This window comes from Rhinopithecus bieti, unplaced genomic scaffold (assembly GCF_001698545.2).
Source record: "Rhinopithecus bieti isolate Rb0 unplaced genomic scaffold, ASM169854v2 scaffold_980, whole genome shotgun sequence".
Classification (NCBI taxonomy): Eukaryota; Metazoa; Chordata; class Mammalia; order Primates; family Cercopithecidae; genus Rhinopithecus; species Rhinopithecus bieti.
In genome coordinates, this window is record NW_016803338.1 from 387,705 (window position 1) to 406,232 (window position 18,528).

Below are 18,528 nucleotides of genomic sequence, written 5' to 3' on the forward strand. Positions count from 1 at the left end.
AAAATTGGATCTAATCCAAAAAGCTATTCTGACTCTTTCGCCTTTATTATGAGGTATTTACCCTTTTGCTTTCCTCATTATTGAAGCCTACAGGCTTTCTTGTACCATCGTTGTTTAGTAATGAACCTGAATAGTTTATAAGATACTTATTTTATAGGTAGCAATTATAACTGGTAAATAAAATGTCTAGTGTTTTCTTATAATGGTAAGTGGCCACCCTAGCATATTTATTAGCTCCTGGCTACTATTCAATGATAATGAACAAGCAGTAAGTCAGGATTGCACTGACCCTTTTATCTCTAAGCCAATACGTGAAAGATTTTAACAGACAGATCCTGCCTTATTAGTAGATGATCAATCCTCCATCAGAAAGGTACAGATTGTGTCTGGCACTGGGTGTTTGCTTCAGCCCAGCTCATGCGGCAGAAGTGGAACCTTCAAAGGACCAAGATGTTGGGCACAGGATGAGACCCCCTTGGCTTTCCTAGTTCTGGGGCTGTAGGTTTTTAGGACTAACTGGTGCCTTAATGAATAAGTTCCTTATAAAGACTTCACAATTCTAGTAAACCAGAGCTATCTAGTGTACTGGTTGAATAGCGTTCTCCCTTCTTCCCCAAAATTCATGTCTAACTGGAATATGAGAATGTGACCTTATTTGGACACAGGACATTTGCAGATAAAATTTCATTAAGATGAGGTCACGCTGGCCAGGTGCAGTTGCTCACGCCTGTAATCCCAGAACTTGGTAGGCTGAGGTGGGCAGATCGCATGAGCCCAGGAGTTCAAGACTAGCCTGGGCAACATTTCGAAACCCCATCTCTACAAAAAATACAAAAATTAGCCAGACATGGTGGCGGGTGCCTGTAGTCCCAGCTACTTGGGAGGCTGAGGTGGGAAGATTGCTTGAACCCAGGAGGCAGAGGTTGCAGTGAGCCAAGATCGTGCCACTGCACTCCAGCTTGGGTGATGTAGTGAGACACTGTCTCACACACACGTACAAAAAGATAAGGCCACATTGGAATAGGGTGGGCCCTAATTCCTAATCCAGTGACTGTCTCCTTATAAGAAGGACATTTAGACACAGAGAAGGGAACATAGGCAGAGACTGCTGTGCTGCATGTACAAACAGGGAGCACTGAGGATTCCTGCACCCACCAGAAGCAGGGAAAGGCGTGAAACAGATTCTTCCTCGGAGCCTCTTAAAAGGAACCAACCCTGTTGACATCTTGATTTCTGACTTAGGCCTCCAGAACTATAAGAGTACATTTTAAAAACTGTTTTAAACCTGCTAGTTTGTGTTACTTTGCTACCGCAGCCCTAGGAAACTTATACACCTAGAATATCTTTTTTTGTTGTTTTTTTGTTTTGTTTTGTTTTGTTTTGAGACAGAGTTTCACTCTTGTTGCCCAGGCTGGAGTGCAATGGCACGATCTCAGCTCACTGCAACCTCTGCCTCCTGGATTCAAGTGATTCTCCTGCCTCAGCCCCCCAAGTAGCTGGGATTACAGGCGGGAGCCACCACACCCAACTAATTTTTGCATTTTTAGTAGAGGTGGGGTTTCACCATGTTGGTCAGGCTAGTCTTGAACTCCTGACCTCAGGTGATCCACCCGCCTCGACCTCCCAAAGTGCTGGGATTACAGGCATGAGCCACCTTGCCTGGCCCAGAATATCTCTTTTGTCATTTAAAATCAAAATAGTCAAGCCTTGACTGGGCACGGTGGCTCATGCCTATAATTCCAGCACTTTGAGAGGTCAAGACAGGTGGATGACTTAAGGTCAGGAGTTTGAGACCAGCCTGGCCAACATGGTGAAACTCCATCTCTACTAAAAATACAAAAATTAGCTGGGCACGGTGGCATGCACTTGTAATCCCAGCTACTCGGGAGGCTGAGGCAGGAGAATCACTTGAACCCTGGAGGTAGAGGTTGCAGTGAGCCGAGATCATGCCACTGCACTCTAGCCTGGGTGATGGAGTGAGACTCCATCTCAAAAACAAAACAAAACAAAAAGTAGTCAAGCCTCAAAACAAAAAATAGTCTCTGAGAATAGAAAGACCAGGGTGTTCATGGGCTGGGCCATCAGAGGGCAGCAGCTGTCAGCCCTGGCTGTGAACCCTTTCCATCTCACATGCCATAATTATCGACAAGCAAACAGAGACAATGAAATGGGCCCAGAGCAAAGGCTTCAGTAGAAGCTTCCTGAAAGCAAAGCTAAAACTGCTTTAAGTAGTGTCCGATAATAGGAGATGTTGAAAGAGAGTAGGTGACAATGTGTTTCTGTTTTTAAAGTCTTGTCACAGCATCATGAAGTTGTAACTGCATGGGGTTTCTCTCTCACACCTTTGGTTACTTACTCTCTCTAGGGTGGGGAGAAGCTGAGTTGTACAGTCTTTGGCAAGATGACCCAAGGTGCCACTGTCTTCCTATAAAGCTTAGAATTGTCATACAGCCAGGCTCACAGGAGCTGGACAGCCTCGGTGGAGACTGCCTAGCTGTATGTGCCAGGCCAGTGGCTTACAGCTCTGTAATGAACTTTGTCATTTGAGTCTTTAAGTGTGGCAAAAAACCCTTAAATCTCATTGAAAATTTCCATAGCCATCCGCAAGCAGATGGGAGGGGGATTTCAAGGTGGGAAGCCATGATGCTTTACTCAATGTATGGACAAAGTAAGCACACAATCTGGATATCAAGAGGCACCAAGATAAGAGAGGAAAAACATGAGAACATTTAGAAAAACTCTGTTATAACTTCAGCATACCTCTAAGTAATGTTTCACTTTGAAAATAAATTTTATTTTATGGTCTTAGCATTTTTACGGAATTATACATAAGGCCCCTAAATTTCTTAATCTAGCTCCAGTGGGACATCTTCCCAAAGCCTCCCAAGTGATACTGAACGTGGTTTCTCTCTCACGCCTTTGTTTACCCACTCTCTCTAGGGTGGGGAGAAGCTAAGTTTTACAGCCTTTAGCAGGACCACCCAAGGCACCACTGTCTTTCTGTAGAAGCTTAGAACTGGGGCATAGCTGGGATCCCAGGCTCTATAGGCAGATCCACAAAGACAAGCCCCAATCAGCCCTGCCCACAGAAGTTGTCCACTCAACCCACACCTCCCAGTCCCCACGCTGGGAGTTTCTACCCACCTGTAGGCAGAAATCTGAGCCCTGCCTGGAGCCTGAAGTTCCCTTTCCATCTCCTCCTTTCTAGTGTTTAGGTAAGTAGTGAGCAAATCCAGTCTATTAATTCGGAAGAGCAGCTCCTTCAGGAAGGACAGATTGTTTTCCTCCAACATTCTCTTTTCCTGGAGTCTCTGGAATAACATCAAGGCATCCTTGATGGGTTCTTGCTTCCTTTGTGGGATGCAGTCCAGGCTCAGGAACTTGAGGGAGGCCAGATCTTCACTGTCTAGTTGTTCCCCAATATCATAAAGATTTCTGCTGAAGTCCATCTCTTCAAAAGGCAGGAGAATATAATCTAAGTCAAAATATAATGGTATGTTCAGATAAGGAAGAAAAGTACCATTTGCTGGCTTGTTCATCAAAGGCTACTGCATCTACTAGATACTGGTCATTGTGCTGTGAGCACAGGAGAGAGAAAAAGAACAGCAGACAAGTTCCCTCTTACTGTTTAGGAAGGTAGATATACAAACAAGCCAATGGGCTGGGCGCAGTGGCTCATGCCTGTAATCCCAACACTTTGGGAGGCCAAGATGGGCGGATCATCTAAGATTGGGAGTTAGAGACCAGCCCGACCAACATGGAGAAACCTTATCTCTACTAAAAAAATACAAAATTAGCCAGGCATGGTGGCTCATGCCTATAATCCCAGCTACTCGGGAGGCTGGGGTGGGAGAATTGCTTGAACCCGGGAGGTGGAGGTTGCAGTGAGCAGAGATCGCACCACTGCACTACAGCCTGGGCAAAAGAGCAAGACTCCATCTCGCACAAAAAAAAAAAAAAAAAAAAAAAAAAAGCCGATGGTTAGAGAGTTGTGACCAAAGTGTGGTAGGGATGTAGAGGAAGAAGCCTTAACTCAGCCTGGGAGAAGGGCTTCCTGTGGGGAAGGGATTCTGGGGAGAATGTGAGAAAGCACAATTCTTACAGGAAACAATTAATGTAAAAGATGGAGGTAAGAACTTTCAAGTCCATTCAGGCAGGCACAAGGAGCTCAATAAAGTAACTACAAAGGGTCTGGGATGGAGAGTGACGGGACAAAGGGATGAAGCTCTAGCCAGGCACCATGTCACAAAGGGGCCTCGTTACCATGGGGCAAGGGGTTTAGGCTTTGTCCTGGAGGTGATGAGGAACTAAGAAAGGACTGTGAAAATGGGAATGATGTCACCCAGTTGGGATTAACACTTAAAGTGCAAAGGATAGACTGGAAGACTTGGAGGCAGGGGACCTACTGGGACCTATTAGGAGGAGGCATTTCAGTGCTGGAGGGCGGGAGTGATGGGGTCTGATTGAAACAACAGTGGGAGGAGGACATGGGGCAGCGAGGTCTCTGAAGGGCCCAAGGACCAGTGCCTACAGCTGGTCAGGAACTCAAGACTGGAAACTGAACCAGTCACCCCTGACAGCCCTTTCAACCTACACAGTCTCTAAGTCAGGTTATGTGGTATTTTCACACAATGTTTCTAAGGGAGAGGGCCGTGTTTCAGCAAACTCCAGACAATTATCATGCCAGCGACCTGACATCAGGGGTTTTCCCTTGAGCCCCAGGATCCACCACCTTCCCTGCTCTGACAGCCCCTGTCCATAGTAAAAAAAAAAAAAAAAAAAAAAAACCTCGGAGTGGTGTTTGTGCTCCATTCTTCATAGGAACAAGACTGAGGCTCCCCTAACAAGGGCGACAGTCACTGTGGGGGAGGGCAGCAGTGCCATGGTTAAGAGCTTAGATCAAGCCCAGCTGTGACGCTGGCACTTCCTCAAGGTGTCAGAATTCCCAATAGATACTGCTGGTACATGTCAATTGTTGCTCTAGGCACTAGGAATGCAGTAAAATAAACCAACGTGGCCCAGGAGTTCAGGTCTACCTTGGGCAAGACCCCAGGTAGCAAGACCCCAACTCTTAAAAAAAAAAAAGCAAAACCGAAACCAAACCAAAACAAAAAAACAGGTGGGTAATATAGCCATCTCCGTCAAAATATAAAATTCACATCAACTTTGGCCCACAATTTAACTTCCAAGAGTTTTTCCTACATTCACTTAAACATAAGTATACTCAAAACCATATACAAGGCGATTCATGGTAGCATTCCTTGAAATAACAAAAGAGCAGAAACAACTGTTTATCAGTATTAGAAGATTTAGGTAAGCTATTAATCATATTCCAGGGAACTCTATTTGGCTACTAGAGAGAATAGGAAGATCAGTGTGGTTGAGCATGTGTGATCTACATAACGTATTGATCAGCACATATTTTGTGCTCAGAAGAGCTCTAACAAAAAACACACAGGAAGTTCCTTCAGTAATGTTAAAGAAAAGCAGAATTACACACAGATGTGGCCGTGCGGTGTGGGAAGGCCGATGGGTGCAGGTGACAGTGAGAGTTGCTTTACCTCCCATACCTTGCTGCACAGTTTGTACTGTTTGAATTTTTACCATGTACATGTATTACTTATTCTAAAAATATACCTAGTTAAAATCTTTAAAGATCCATTCTTATTCATATGCTGGAAAAGATCTAAACTAGATCTAACCCTGTTTAGTGCCATTAGTTCAACTGTCTTTAAAATTTTTAATGTAGTCTAACCTCTATTGAAATCTCATCTTACAGAATAAAACCAGCCAAAGAATCAAATGAAAGCAGGACTTCCTTTCCCCTGTCCCTCAATTATTTTTTTCTGAGGAAAAAAACACTTAGTGTAGTCATTTTAGAAAATACAGAAAAGATAAAAAGGAAAATTAAAATTATGTATAATTCCACCATCCAAAGATAAATGCCCAATAATATTTTACTCTTTCCCACCAAATATTTTATGCATACACATTTTTCCTTGCATTTGAACACATCATATTTCTGTAGTATAAGTGGATTTGTCCACTGAGAGGTATATCTCGTATTGTAAGTACTTTCCTGATGTCTTTAGTTTTTCTTCTACAGCATGGGTTTTAATATCTGTAAAGCATTTAATCTTAGAGATGGGTTATAATTTACATAGCCAGTTTCTGATTACATTTAGGATGACCTTGAAATGCAAATCTTTAAGTATACCTCTAATTATTTTCTTAGAATAATTTCCTAAAAGTAGTATTATTGGGTCAAAAGGAATAAACTTTTTTGAGTCTCTTGTTACATATTAAATAGCATTTTCTGACAGTATATAATAAAAATCAATACAATCCAAGGCTGAGATGACATGAATTTGGATATAATAAGATTGGCGCATAGCTCCGTCCTCCATAGCCACCTCATCTCACTCATTTCATTACCTCTCCAACAACGTGGCAATGCTTTTTAAGTGGTTTCCCTATCCAATCATAGCTGACATTTAGAAGGGAAAATGCTAACATGGCGTCTTCTCTGGCCCAGGTATTCCAGGATACACTGTCGGATGATAGTCAGCCTTTTCTGCTTTTGCTTTTTGCTTAAGTTACACATCCCTCTAGTCACAGTACCTAGAAAACGGTCACTGGCAAAGGATTTACGACACCATTAACAACAGGCCATCCAGCACTGCACGGGGAGAGACATCACATGGCAGTTCTTGTTTTATGGGACCTAGATGTTCTGCACTAGCTTATGGGCTAGCAGCTTTGTTAAGCTAGTATTTTTAAAATAATGTACTGTCTTTTGCTTCCTAAAATAGTAAAAGTAACACTTGTTTCATAGAGAAAGTACAAAGAAGTATAAACAGAAAATAAATCTTACTTAAAAACTTGCCATTTGGAAGTAATTCTTTGGTCACATTTTGTGCGACCAATTTTTTTCCACATGTATTTATAACATATGTAAATTTGAATATTTTGCCATGTAATACATATATTTTATATAATCTCTGCTAAATAGTAAATGTATATTATAAGTCTATTTGTATTACATATGTATAATTATTTTATATATTTATGCCCCAAAATATTTAAATATAAATATGTGTTTATAATAATCATATAAATAAATGATATATAAATGTTTATAACCTATATATCCATATAAACATAAAATATTTTTTAACCTCATTTCACTAAAAGCCTCTGAAGAAACTACCATTATTGTCCCCATTTTCTGTTGTGAAAATCACGGCTTGGAAATAAGCTAGTGAGAGAGAGAGCTACAGCCAGATTTAAGTATCTCACTCAAGGGCTTCAATGACAGATCGCAAAGATTTAGACGCCATTCTACTTGCAGCTGGAAGGCGGTGAAAGAATCTCATGAAGAAAAACATAAAATCATAACATTTTTGAAGAATAACATTTCAAAAAAATATATAATAACAAAACCACAAAAACAGAAGTTCTTAACAAATCCACTATAGGAGAGAGGGGGTCAGAGCCTCACAGAGGAAGTGCTAGAATCTAGGCCCAGCATCTCATTCCAGAGTCCCATTCTACCACTGTATTACATGCCACAGTTACACTGCAAACACGTTCCATCTCATCACAATCACTCCAGTAATATTCTAGCAGTGTCCTCGCTTTTGCAGCGATAACTACCCCCCAGGTGGGGTAAAAGCAAAACATGCATTCACCGTCGGAAACAGAAACCTGCATCTCATCCGAAGCTTGAGAGAACCTGAAAGCCACTCACTCTCAGGCCCAAATCCCTAACCAGTAGGTAGTATTGCCACTCCCTCGGGTCCAGGCTGGCTGCCTCACACTGTGGGCTGCCCCCGAATCTGACAGACATCCATTCTGCACGCACATGGTATCCATAACAGGGCGCTGCAGCCACGGTGTTCAAACAACCCAGCAAAGGTGTCCGAACCTCAACAAAACATATAATCCCATCATTGTCAAACAGAATGAAACTTGCAACTTCACCCGTAAATGCTTAACCCCACAAGTACAGGTCTCCGATTTTGTCCATCTAGTCTTCCCATTATATTGCTTTTTGAACTGTTCTGTATCTTTTTAATTTCTCTTTATTTTCTTTTTTTTTTTTTTTTTTTTGAGATGGAGTTTTGCTCTTGTTGCCCAGGCTAGAGTGCAATGGCACAATCTCGGCTCACCACAACTTCTCTCTCCCAGGTTCAAGCGATTCTCCTGCCTCATCCTCCCGAGTAGCTGGGATGACAGGCATGTGCCACCATATCCGGCTAATTTTGTATTTTTAGTAAAGACAGGGTTTCTCCATGTTGGTCAGGCTGGTCTCAAACTCCCGACCTCAGGTGATTCACCCGCCTTGGCCTCCCAAAGTGCTGGGATTACAGGTGTGAGCCACTGTGCCCAGCCTTTTTTAATTTCTTTAAAAAATAAATAATTGAATTAGTAGGACCACATGGGTGTGTGTATGTGCATGTGTGTGTGTGTTTATGTTGGCAAATGTGTATGCTGGTGGGTATGTGTGTTGGTGGGAGGATAGCTGTAGCAGCAAAGTTAGTTGAGATTTAAATTTTGGCTTCTACTCTTTGACAAATTTGGCTGGGATCAGGATGAAGCCTTTATACAAGTAGGTAAACTGGCAGCATTTCAGAAACTCCTAGAACTTAATCAGTCTAAGCCAGACTGACCTCGAGATCTGGAAACTGCACGGCCCTCGGCAAGGCTCTCAGAGGGACTGCTACCTCTTCCACTAACTTCATGGTTTCCCATCCACATTCACATATGAGGATCATCTCCATGGCCCCAGGGCCACCCGACCTCACTCTCAGCAGCCTAGAAAACTCCAGAATCAAAGGCCTTCCTCCCAAAAGGTCCCTCTGACCTTAACAAAGGGGCAAATCCTTACCTTACTCTCACGATGGTAACACCTTCATCACAGGCCTCTCCGCTGCCATCTGAGCATCTAAGACAAGAGCAAACGTCTAATGAAGGACGAAGGGCACAGCCAGCTGTACTTCCTGTTTCGAAACTCCTCTAAGTCACAAACACTAGAGGGGAGAGAACACTTACCACTTGCCCCTGAGTGAACAGAGCGCCTTCTAAAGCTTCTAAAGCTGGAGGAAAAAGGCCTGATGGTCCAGGAGACTGCCTGCAGGGTGGGGCAGGGCACCTGGCCACCTGAGCACTGGCCCCTGGCTATGACTTTGGATGGGCCATTTTACCTTCGGGGCCTCATTTCCACATTCCAAAACGACGTTGGACTGGATTGTAACTAAGAACACTTTCATTTCATATTTAGGATTTACAGATTTTTCTGGGTTCATCATTAAGACTTTAATTTTTTCATTCAATGAATCTTGATGGAGCACCTCGGAGAAGTCTTGAGATTGGACATTGCAGAGCCCTCATCTTGGTTCTCAGGGTGACTGCGAACTTTCAGTGCTAAAGCCCCTGGTTTAGCCAAGGAGCATCTCTGTGGCCCCAAGTCACTCTCAGCAGCCTAAAAAACTCTAAAAAAAAAAAAAAAAAAAAAAAAAAAAAAAAAAAACCTAAAAAAAAAAAAAAACTCAAAAAAAAAAAACCTCTAAAAAAAAAAACACTCTAAAAAAAAAAACTCTAAAAAAGAAAAAACTCTAAAATGAAAACCTCTAAAAGAAAACACTCTGAAATAAAAAAATTCTAAAATGAAAAAAATCTAAAAAGAAAAAACTCTAAAATGCAAAAACTCTTTGGTAAGATGGTAAACCTATCTTACCAAAGGTGATCCTTGTATATGAGTGTAGCTGGGGAAACCACGAAGTCAGCTGCAAGATGGGTTTACCATCTTATCAAAGTGGCAAATCCTGGGGCCCTCACCATACTGGGCTCTAGGGATAGATCAGTAAACAAAAGATTGCCTTCATACTGAGAGTTAGATGAAATGTTTTCTGATGTTAAAAGTAGGAAAAGAAAATCAAGCACCTCTCTTCTTTGAAACTGCCTTTTGTCTTTCCCCAAATAGAATACAAGCTTTCAGAGGGCAGGGACTCATAGCTGAGAAGACTGAATGAAGTATCTGAAAAGGACTCTTCACCAGAAAGGGCTAGGTCAAGGTGGCCTGATAACATCAATGCCTAGATGGCCACAGTGGCTCATGCCTGTAATCCTAGCACTTTGGGAGGCCAAGGAGGGAGGATCCCTTGAGCGTAGGAGTTTGAGACCAGCCTGGGCAACATAGTGAGACACCATCTCTATGAAGAAAAATTTTTGAATTAGCCAGGTGTGGTAGCACGCGCCTGTGGTCCCAGTTAATCTGAAGGCTGAGATGGGAACACTGCTTGATCCCAGGATGTCGAGGCTGCAGTGAGCTGTGATTGCACCACTGCACTCCAGCCTTGGGTGACAAAGCAAGATCTTGTCTCAAAAAATAAATAAATAAAAAAGAAATAGAAACAGAAGGAGTAAAATAAAATGCCAATAGTATTAATATGCAATAATAATTGCTAACTCATGTAGTAAGTGATGTATGCGTATTATCTCCTTCAAGCCTCACAGTCACCTCTCGAGGCATTATTAATCCCATTTAACAATGAGATAACAGAGGCACAGAGGAATCACTTACTTGCCTGAGATCACATAGTTAAAAAACGGTGTACATATACAAAAGAAAAATACATTTTGCAAAGATACAAATAAATTCATGAATCCACATCAAAACATTAGAGAATTATCTTTGGGGAGCAAGAGAGAGGGCAGGAGGGCAAGGGTGGGGGTGGAGAGAGAAAAGGAAACCCTTAAGACACGGAAGAGGGGTAAGCGGGCTGTGCACCTCAGGGCATCGTGATTCGACAGAATAAAGAACTTAACCCTCGGCCCCAGAGCCAAATGAAAAAGAAAAAAAGGTGGATTGATAAAGTTTTCTGGACTCTCCAAACGAGTTCACAGGAGGGAGACCGTGTATCTGTATTCGAGGCAGCAGGGAAGCTGGGAGGACAAAAAGGTAGCAGAGGAAATGGAGACAGCTCAGAGTGAAAAAGTAGCAAGATCAGAGGCAACGGCTCAGAGAGAAACCCCACAGGAGACCTGGGCCAGGCAGCACCCAGAGGTGTCCTCAGCAGGGCAGATCCAAGCTGCTTCCCCACCCCCACAGCCCTGTTTCTAGAGCAAGTCAAGAAACAAAAATATGTGGTTTCCTGTTAAGAGGCCACCTCGACAACAGGCACTCACCCGCTCCACCCTTTCCTGGCACCATCGCAGTCTCTGAGTCCCCTAACCTGCCTAACTCCACGTGCTCAGTGGGGAAGGGAGTGGGAAAGGCTCCCAGGAAGAAGTTTCTTTTACTTTCAATAACCACCCTGGCTCTTCTGCCTCCCTCCACCGCCTCACTTCCTGTTGAGTTGACTAGCAAATTCAGCAGGGCTTGAAAAAAAAACACAAGAGATAAAAGGAGGAGAACCTGTGAAAACACTTTCCTCCAGCAGAAGGGCAGAACCTGGTCTCCGAGAGAAAGAGAAAACTTCACAGCAAAATGAACTGCAGGGTAAATTTTACTCCTAAAGCAGAACAGAGATGACTCACTCGAACAAGAAATGTTTCCTATTTAAAGGAACAGATGCCCAGTTTCCAACCATTCAGAAGAGGGAAGTGGCAGACATTTCACGGACGTGCAAAACTAAAAACCCGAGCACTGGACATGCTTTATTGGAAAGCATTTATACTGACTCCATTTAGTAATAATAACCCCTGTCGGTGACAAGTAATATGCCATTCTTTCTTGCAAAGGATCTGGGAAGAGGAAGTTTCCCTCTGCCTTGATCCAAACCTCAGCACTAAAGTCACAGACCAGCCCTCTCCTCCCTCCCTACGGACTGGGTGAAGCCAGCCCTGTAGCTGAAATGTAGGTAGACTGTTCACAAAAAAAGGAGGAAGTGTTCTGGCTCAGCCCTACTTGGCTTAGCCCTAAACAAGGCTGAGCCAGGACACTTCAGTTCCCTTCCTTGGCCATGTTCTCCAGTTTAGTTGTAACCCGTGTCTTTGTAGCATTGATCCTGGAGTGTTGGTGCTACTGAGGTCTGTTCCCCAAAGCTCTGAACCCCAGACCCTCCCTTGTTCTTTTTTTTTTTTTTTTTTTTTTTTTTTTGAGATGGAGTCTCGGTCTGTTGCCCGTGCAGCAGTACGGTGGTGCAATCTTGGCTCACTGCAACCTCCACCTCCTGGGTTCAAGTGATTCTCCTGCCTCAGCCTCCCAAGTAGCTGGGACTACAGGCACCCACCACCATGCCTGGCTAATTTTTGTATTTTTAGTAGAGATGGGTTTTCACCATGTTGGTCAGACTGGTCTCGAACTCCTGACCTCAAGGAATCCACCCGCCTTGGCCTCCCAAAGTGCTAGGATTACAGGCATGAGCCACCGTGCCTAGCCACTCCCCTGTTCTCTGCCATCCACCTCTGTTTCCCATGTGAATTTTTTTTTTTTTCCTTTTTTTGGGATGGATTTTCACTCTTGTTGCCCAGGCTGGAGTGCAATGGCGCCATCTCGGCTCACAGCAACCTCCGCCTCCCGGGTTCAAGTGATTCTCCTGCTTCAGCCTCCTGGGTTGCTGGGATTATAGGCATGAACCACCATGCCTGGCTAATTTTGTATTTTTAGTAGAGACAGCGTTTCTCCATGTTGGTCAGGCTGGTCTCAAACTCACAACCTCAGGTGATCTGCCCACCTCGGCCTCCCAAAGTTCTGGGATTACAGGTGTGAGCCACCACACCCAGCCATGAATTTTTAAAAAGGTTTTCTGCCCTTTTGCTTGCACATCTTGTACATTTTATAACCAGAACACCAGCAATAACACATTACCTTTATGTTACACCTTGACATGAACTATCTCTAATTCTTGCAGCAATTCAGGGTATTGTTCTCCCATGTTATGGATGAAGAAACTAAGGCTCAAACAGTTACATGGAGTCAAACTCAGTCCTGCTGGGCCAAAAACAGAGATTTTTCTATGACACACTAACTCTGTTTCTCCAACACTTAGGATTTGGAATGAATCGTGGATGGAAGAGCAACAAATTTAAACTAATAGTGAACGATGAATAAAGATCAGAAGGTCCTTGGTTTCTCAGTCACCTAACAAAAAGGAGTTGGCCCAATAAAGGCACAAGCTAATACTTATCAAACCATTGGTGTATGCCAGACACAGCCACCTAAACTGGCTCATTTCCACTTCTGAACAGTTCTCAGAAGTGGATGCTACGATTGGTCCCATTTTATGGATGAGGACACTGAGGCTTAGACAGGTTGAAAGACTTGGCCCCACTCAGTCAGTGAGTGACAGAATGAGGTCTGTTTGTCTCTAAAACCCTGAGTGGTTAGTCACCGCCTAAACATGAATGCATAGCCATGAATCTCAATCTGACCCACCTCAGAATTCACTGCAAATTTTCTAAAAATATGAGTCTTCAAGCTCCAGCTTTGGAACTCCTACCTGAGCAAAAATGTGGGAGATAAAACAGCTGGAGCTCTTAGAATAATGCCTGGGCCTTCCACAGTTCTCAGTAAATAGGCTGTGGGTGCAGTGGCTCACACCAGTAATCCCAGCACTCTGGAAGACCAAGGCAGGAGGATCGCTTGAGCCCAACAGATCGAGGCCAGCCTGGGCAACACAGGGAGACACCGTCTCTGCAGAAAAATTTTAAAAACTAGTCAGGTATGGTGGCGTGCATCTGTTGTCTCAAGCTACTCAGGAGGCTGAGGTGAGAGGATAACTTGAGTGTGGGAGGTCAAGGCTGCAGTGAGCCATGATCACGCCACTGCACTCCAGCCTGGGTGACAGAGCGAGGCCCTGTCTAAATAACAAATAAATAAATAAAATAAATAAATAAATATTCACTACCATGTTATTTAAGCTCACAACATCTCTAAGATGGCTACAAATTATTAGGCTTACATACAGATGATGCAATTAAATGCAACATCAATTAGCTGACAAATAGCAGGGCCAGTGCATGAACTCAGGAGTGTCTCACTCGAGAGTTTCTGCTCTTAGCCTCTGTACACATCTCCCTGCGTGTACCCAGGCCCAGCCTAGCAGAAATGGATGAGCTGCTGGAGGCCTCTGAGGGGCAGTACTGAGAATGGGGGAGCAGGATGGGAGTGGGAGTCTCAGGGCTTCAACTTGTGCCATTTGTAAGGCACCGACCCTAGATTCTCCCAGTCATATCATATATATATATGTATATATAAAAGGCCAATAAGTGAATTATGGCCAGGCACAGTGGCTTACCCCTGTAATCTCAGCGCTTGAAGAGATTGAGGTGGGCGGATCACTTGAGGCTAGGAGTTTGAGACCAGCCTAGCCAACATGGCAAAACCCCGTCTCTACTAAAAATACAAAAAAATTAGTTGGGCATGGTGGCATGTACCTGTAGTCTCAGCCACTCAAGGCACGAGACTCACTTTAGCCCAGGAGGTTGCAATGAGCCAAATTGACACCATTGCACTCCAGCATGGGTGACAGAGGGACACTCCATCTCAACAAAAAATAAAAATAAAAAGAGTTAATAAGTGAATTATAAACCTCAGGTTGGTTGAATTCCTATTGTGAAGCACAGAGATCATTATTACTTCATTTGCTGTAACCAGCTTCTCACCCTCATCTTGAGACGTGTGTCTGTGTGACTATTTATATCAGAATTAATAATGTGCATGGTCCTTAGTCCCAGGGAAGCTGAAAGATCCGGAGGTGTTGCCAGAGCTGCAGGGACATGGAGAGCTGGCTCCTGCCCAGCACAGAATGAGGACAGGTCTGCTTTGATTCAATCTCAAGTGGTTTGAATCCTCTCTCGAATCTCAGCTCCCACCTAAAGGCCTGGTCCTGAGACTATTGTGTCTCCTACCATGCCCACCAGCCGGCTGAAAGCAGGTTTGGACCTGTAAGTGTCCCTAAAAATGTCAAGAAAGACCAAACCTCAGCTCAACTGCAACACACCCTTCCCATTCATCTGGATGTGACACCCTTCAAAGATAAACACTGACAGTGAAACCAAAATCCCCTGAATGTGCATGCCCTTTGTTTGTTGCCAGCTTGGGAGGTTGTATATAACTAACCTATGGGCCAGGGTGGTATGGTTTCTGGATTCCATGGGGCTGCTCCCCCTTCTTTGACTCTCTGGCAGCTGGTTTTGACTACTGTCCTAGACTCCTCCTACAGAGCGCTGCAAGGGAAGGGAAACAGATTGCATTCACATGTATCTAATTCCTTTCTGGGCCTTGTAGGGAGAGACTCAAACAGTTGTCTAAGACAAAGGTTTTAGCAGTTGGGATTTTAATTTTTTCTTTTGGTATTAAAATGATCAGACGGTCATGGGGCGTTTGCAGTTACTGACCTCAATCGGTATATTCTGCAGCTTGTTGATTGCCAATACCTACCCCTTCTGCTTTCTCAAAAAAACTACTGCAGACAAGAATCCATACTATGGATTTAGAAAGGAAGAAATTGAGTTTGTTAGGCTCTCATTCCAATATTCATGTCACTGAACTAGCTTTTCCAGAATTTTCTTTTCTTTTTTTTCTTTTGAGATGGAGTTTTGCTCTTGTTGCCCAGGCTGGAATGTAGTGATGGGATCTCGGCCATTTTTTTTTTTTTTTGAGACAGAGTCTCACTCTATTGCCCAGGCTGGAGTGCAGTGGCGCCATCTTGGCTCAATGTAACCTCTGCCTCCCAGGTTCAAGCGATTCTCCTGCCTCAGTTTCCTGAGTAGCTGGTATTACAGGCACACGCCACCACGCCCAGCTAATTTTTGTATTTTTTTTTAGTAGAGATGGAGTTTCACTGTATTAGCCAGGCTGGTCTTAAACTCCTGATCTCAGGTGATCCCACCTCAGCCTCCCAAAGTGCCGGGATTACAGGCATGAGCCACCGCACCTGGTCAAAACATATGCTTACCACAGGATCCAGCAATCACGTTTCTAGATATTTGCCCAAATTAGTTGAAAACTTATGTCCACGCAAAAACCTGAACATGAATGTTTATACCAGCTTTATTTGTAATTCATAACTGCCAAAAGTTGGAAGCAACCAAGATGTCCCTCAATAAATGAATGGATAAACTGTGGCACATCCATACCATAGATTATTATTCAGCAACAAAAAGAAATGAGCTATCAAACCATGAAAAGGCATGGAAGAGCCTTAAATAAATATTACTATGTGAAAGAAGCCAATCTGGAGAGTCCACCTCCTGTATGATTCCAACTGTGTGACATTCTGAAAAACACTATAGAGACAGTAAAAACATCAGTGGTTGCCAGGGACTCAGGGGAGGAAGGGTAAGTAGGTTCCACACAAGGAATTTTTAGGGGAGTGAAATTATTCTGTATAATATTGTAACGGTTCCACATGGCATTATTCATTTGGTAAAACCAGTAGGATGTACAACACCAAAAGTGAACCCTAATGGAAACTATGGAACTTTAGTTCAGAATAATTTATTGATGGGATTCAGGACATGCTACCACAAAATATGGCACCATGACTGACATGGTTTGGATTTGTGTCCTCACCCAAACTCCTGTCCAATTGTAATTCCTAATGTTGGAGGCGGGGCCTGGTGGGAGGTGATTGGATCTTGGGGGTGGTTTCTAATAGTTTAATTTCTAAGAGTTTAGCACCATCCCCATAGTGCCATTTGCATGACAGAATTCTCATGATATCTGATTGTTTAAAAATATGTGGCACGGCCGGGCGCGGTGGCTCAAGCCTGTAATCCCAGCACTTTGGGAGGCCGAGACGGGCGGATCACGAGGTCAGGAGATGGAGACCATCCTGGCTAACATGGTGAAACTTCGTCTCTACTAAAAATACAAAAAAATAGCCGGGCGAGGTGGCGGGCGCCTGTAGTCCCAGCTACTCGGGAGGCTGAGGCTGGAGAATGGCGTGAACCCGGGAGGCGGAGCTTGCAGTGAGCTGAGATCCGGCCACTGCACTACAGCCCGGGCGACAGAGCNATATGTGGCACCTCCCTGCTCTCTCGCTTCCCCTGCTCCAGCCACGTGAGATGTCTCACTCCCCCTTTGTCTTCCACCATAATTGTAAGTTTCCTGAGGCCTCCCCAGAAGCAGAGTAGATGCCAGCATCATGCTTCCTATACAGTCTGTGGAACCATGAGCCAATTAAAACTCTTTTCTTTATAGATTACCCAGCCTCGGGTATTTCTTTATAGCAATGCAGGAACAGACTAACACAATGACATATTGAATATTTTAAGCTGAAGGAATTTGCAAAAGCAGCATGTGTGGGAAGGGTTTTCTGACCTTCCCCTGAAGCCAGGTCATAAGACCCTCAGGTGAGAGATGCCCTCACTATACCTGGTGGAAAGGAGCGTCCGTATCTCTGAAAGTGAAGGGACACAGAGAGGAATCTAACTAAACAAACGGGCCTTGATAAGCTTCCCCCAGTGGACTACACTTACTTCAAACTCTTTGCTCTACCATATTCTCCACAACTGTCCACCCTTTATCAAACCTACATCAAACTGTAACTGCTTCTTGGAGGCTTCATTTCCTTATAAAGGCTTCCATGTCACATAAAACTTATATTAAATATGTTTTTGCACTTTTCTCTTATTAATCTGTCTTCTGTTACAGGGTTCTCAGTCATGAACTTAGAAGGGTAGAAGGAAAACAGATTGTCCTCCCCTACAATATCAATATTGGTCCATCACTTGTAACAAATGTACCACACTAATGCAAGATGTTAATAACGGGAAAGTGTGGGGAGGGGAGAAGGGTGGGAGGCAGAGTGTATATGGGAACTCTCTACTTTCTGCTCTTTTTTTTTTTCTTTCTGAGACAGGGTCTCTCTCTGTCACCTAGGCTAGAGTGCAGTGGTGTGATCTCAACTCGCTGCAACCTCCGCCTCCTGCGCTCAAGCGATCCTCTCGCCTCAGCCTCCCAAAGCCAATCTAATTAAGCTAATCTGTTAAGACTCAACAATAAGAAAACAACCCGATTGAAAAGTGGGAAAGAAATCTGAACAGACACCTCACAAAAAGATATGCAGATGGCAAATAAGCATATGAATAAGCTGGGACGACAGGTGCCACACCACCATGCCCAGCTAATCTGCTCTATTTTTTCTCTAAACCTAAAACTGTTCTTAAAAAATAACCTGTTGGTGGCCAGGTGCGGTGGCTCAAGCCTGTAATCCCAGCACTTTGGGAGGCCGAGACGGGCGGATCACAAGGTCAGGAGATCGAGACCATCCTGGCTAACACGGTGAAACCCTGTCTCTACTAAAAATACAAAAAACTAGCTGGGCGTGGTGGCGGGCGCCTGTAGTCCCAGCTACTCGGGAGGCTGAGGCAGGAGAATGGTGTGAACCTGGGAGACGGAGCTTGCAGTGAGCCGAGATCCAACCACTGCATTCCAGCCTGGGCGACAGAGCGAGACTCCGTCTCAAAAAAGAAAGAGAAAGAAAGAAAGAAAGAAAGAAAGAAAGAAAGAAAGAAAGAAAGAAAGAAAGAAAGAAAGAAAGAAAGAAAGAAAGAAAGAAAGAAAGAAACTAGCAT

General features: G+C 43.9%; 1 protein-coding gene across 6 annotated transcripts in view; it reads right to left on the minus strand.

Annotated features, from left to right (window-relative positions):
• The window catches only part of CASP8 (caspase 8), a 60,135-nt gene that overhangs the window by 15,505 nt on the left and 26,102 nt on the right, over positions 1-18,528 (minus strand). The window contains exons 1-3 of one of the 6 annotated variants that reach the window (XM_017875690.1): positions 11,420-11,503; positions 8,891-8,947; positions 3,145-3,475 (exon numbers count right to left, since the gene is read on the minus strand). In XM_017875690.1, coding sequence (XP_017731179.1) covers positions 3,145-3,449 — 305 coding nt within the window. In that variant the 5' untranslated portion in view covers positions 3,450-3,475; positions 8,891-8,947; positions 11,420-11,503. Of the gene's footprint in view, positions 1-3,144; positions 3,476-8,890; positions 8,948-9,054; positions 9,429-11,190; positions 11,369-11,419; positions 11,504-18,528 lie in introns of those variants that run through there. The other 5 variants (XM_017875726.1, XM_017875684.1, XM_017875708.1 and 2 more) reach the window with 5 other exon arrangements.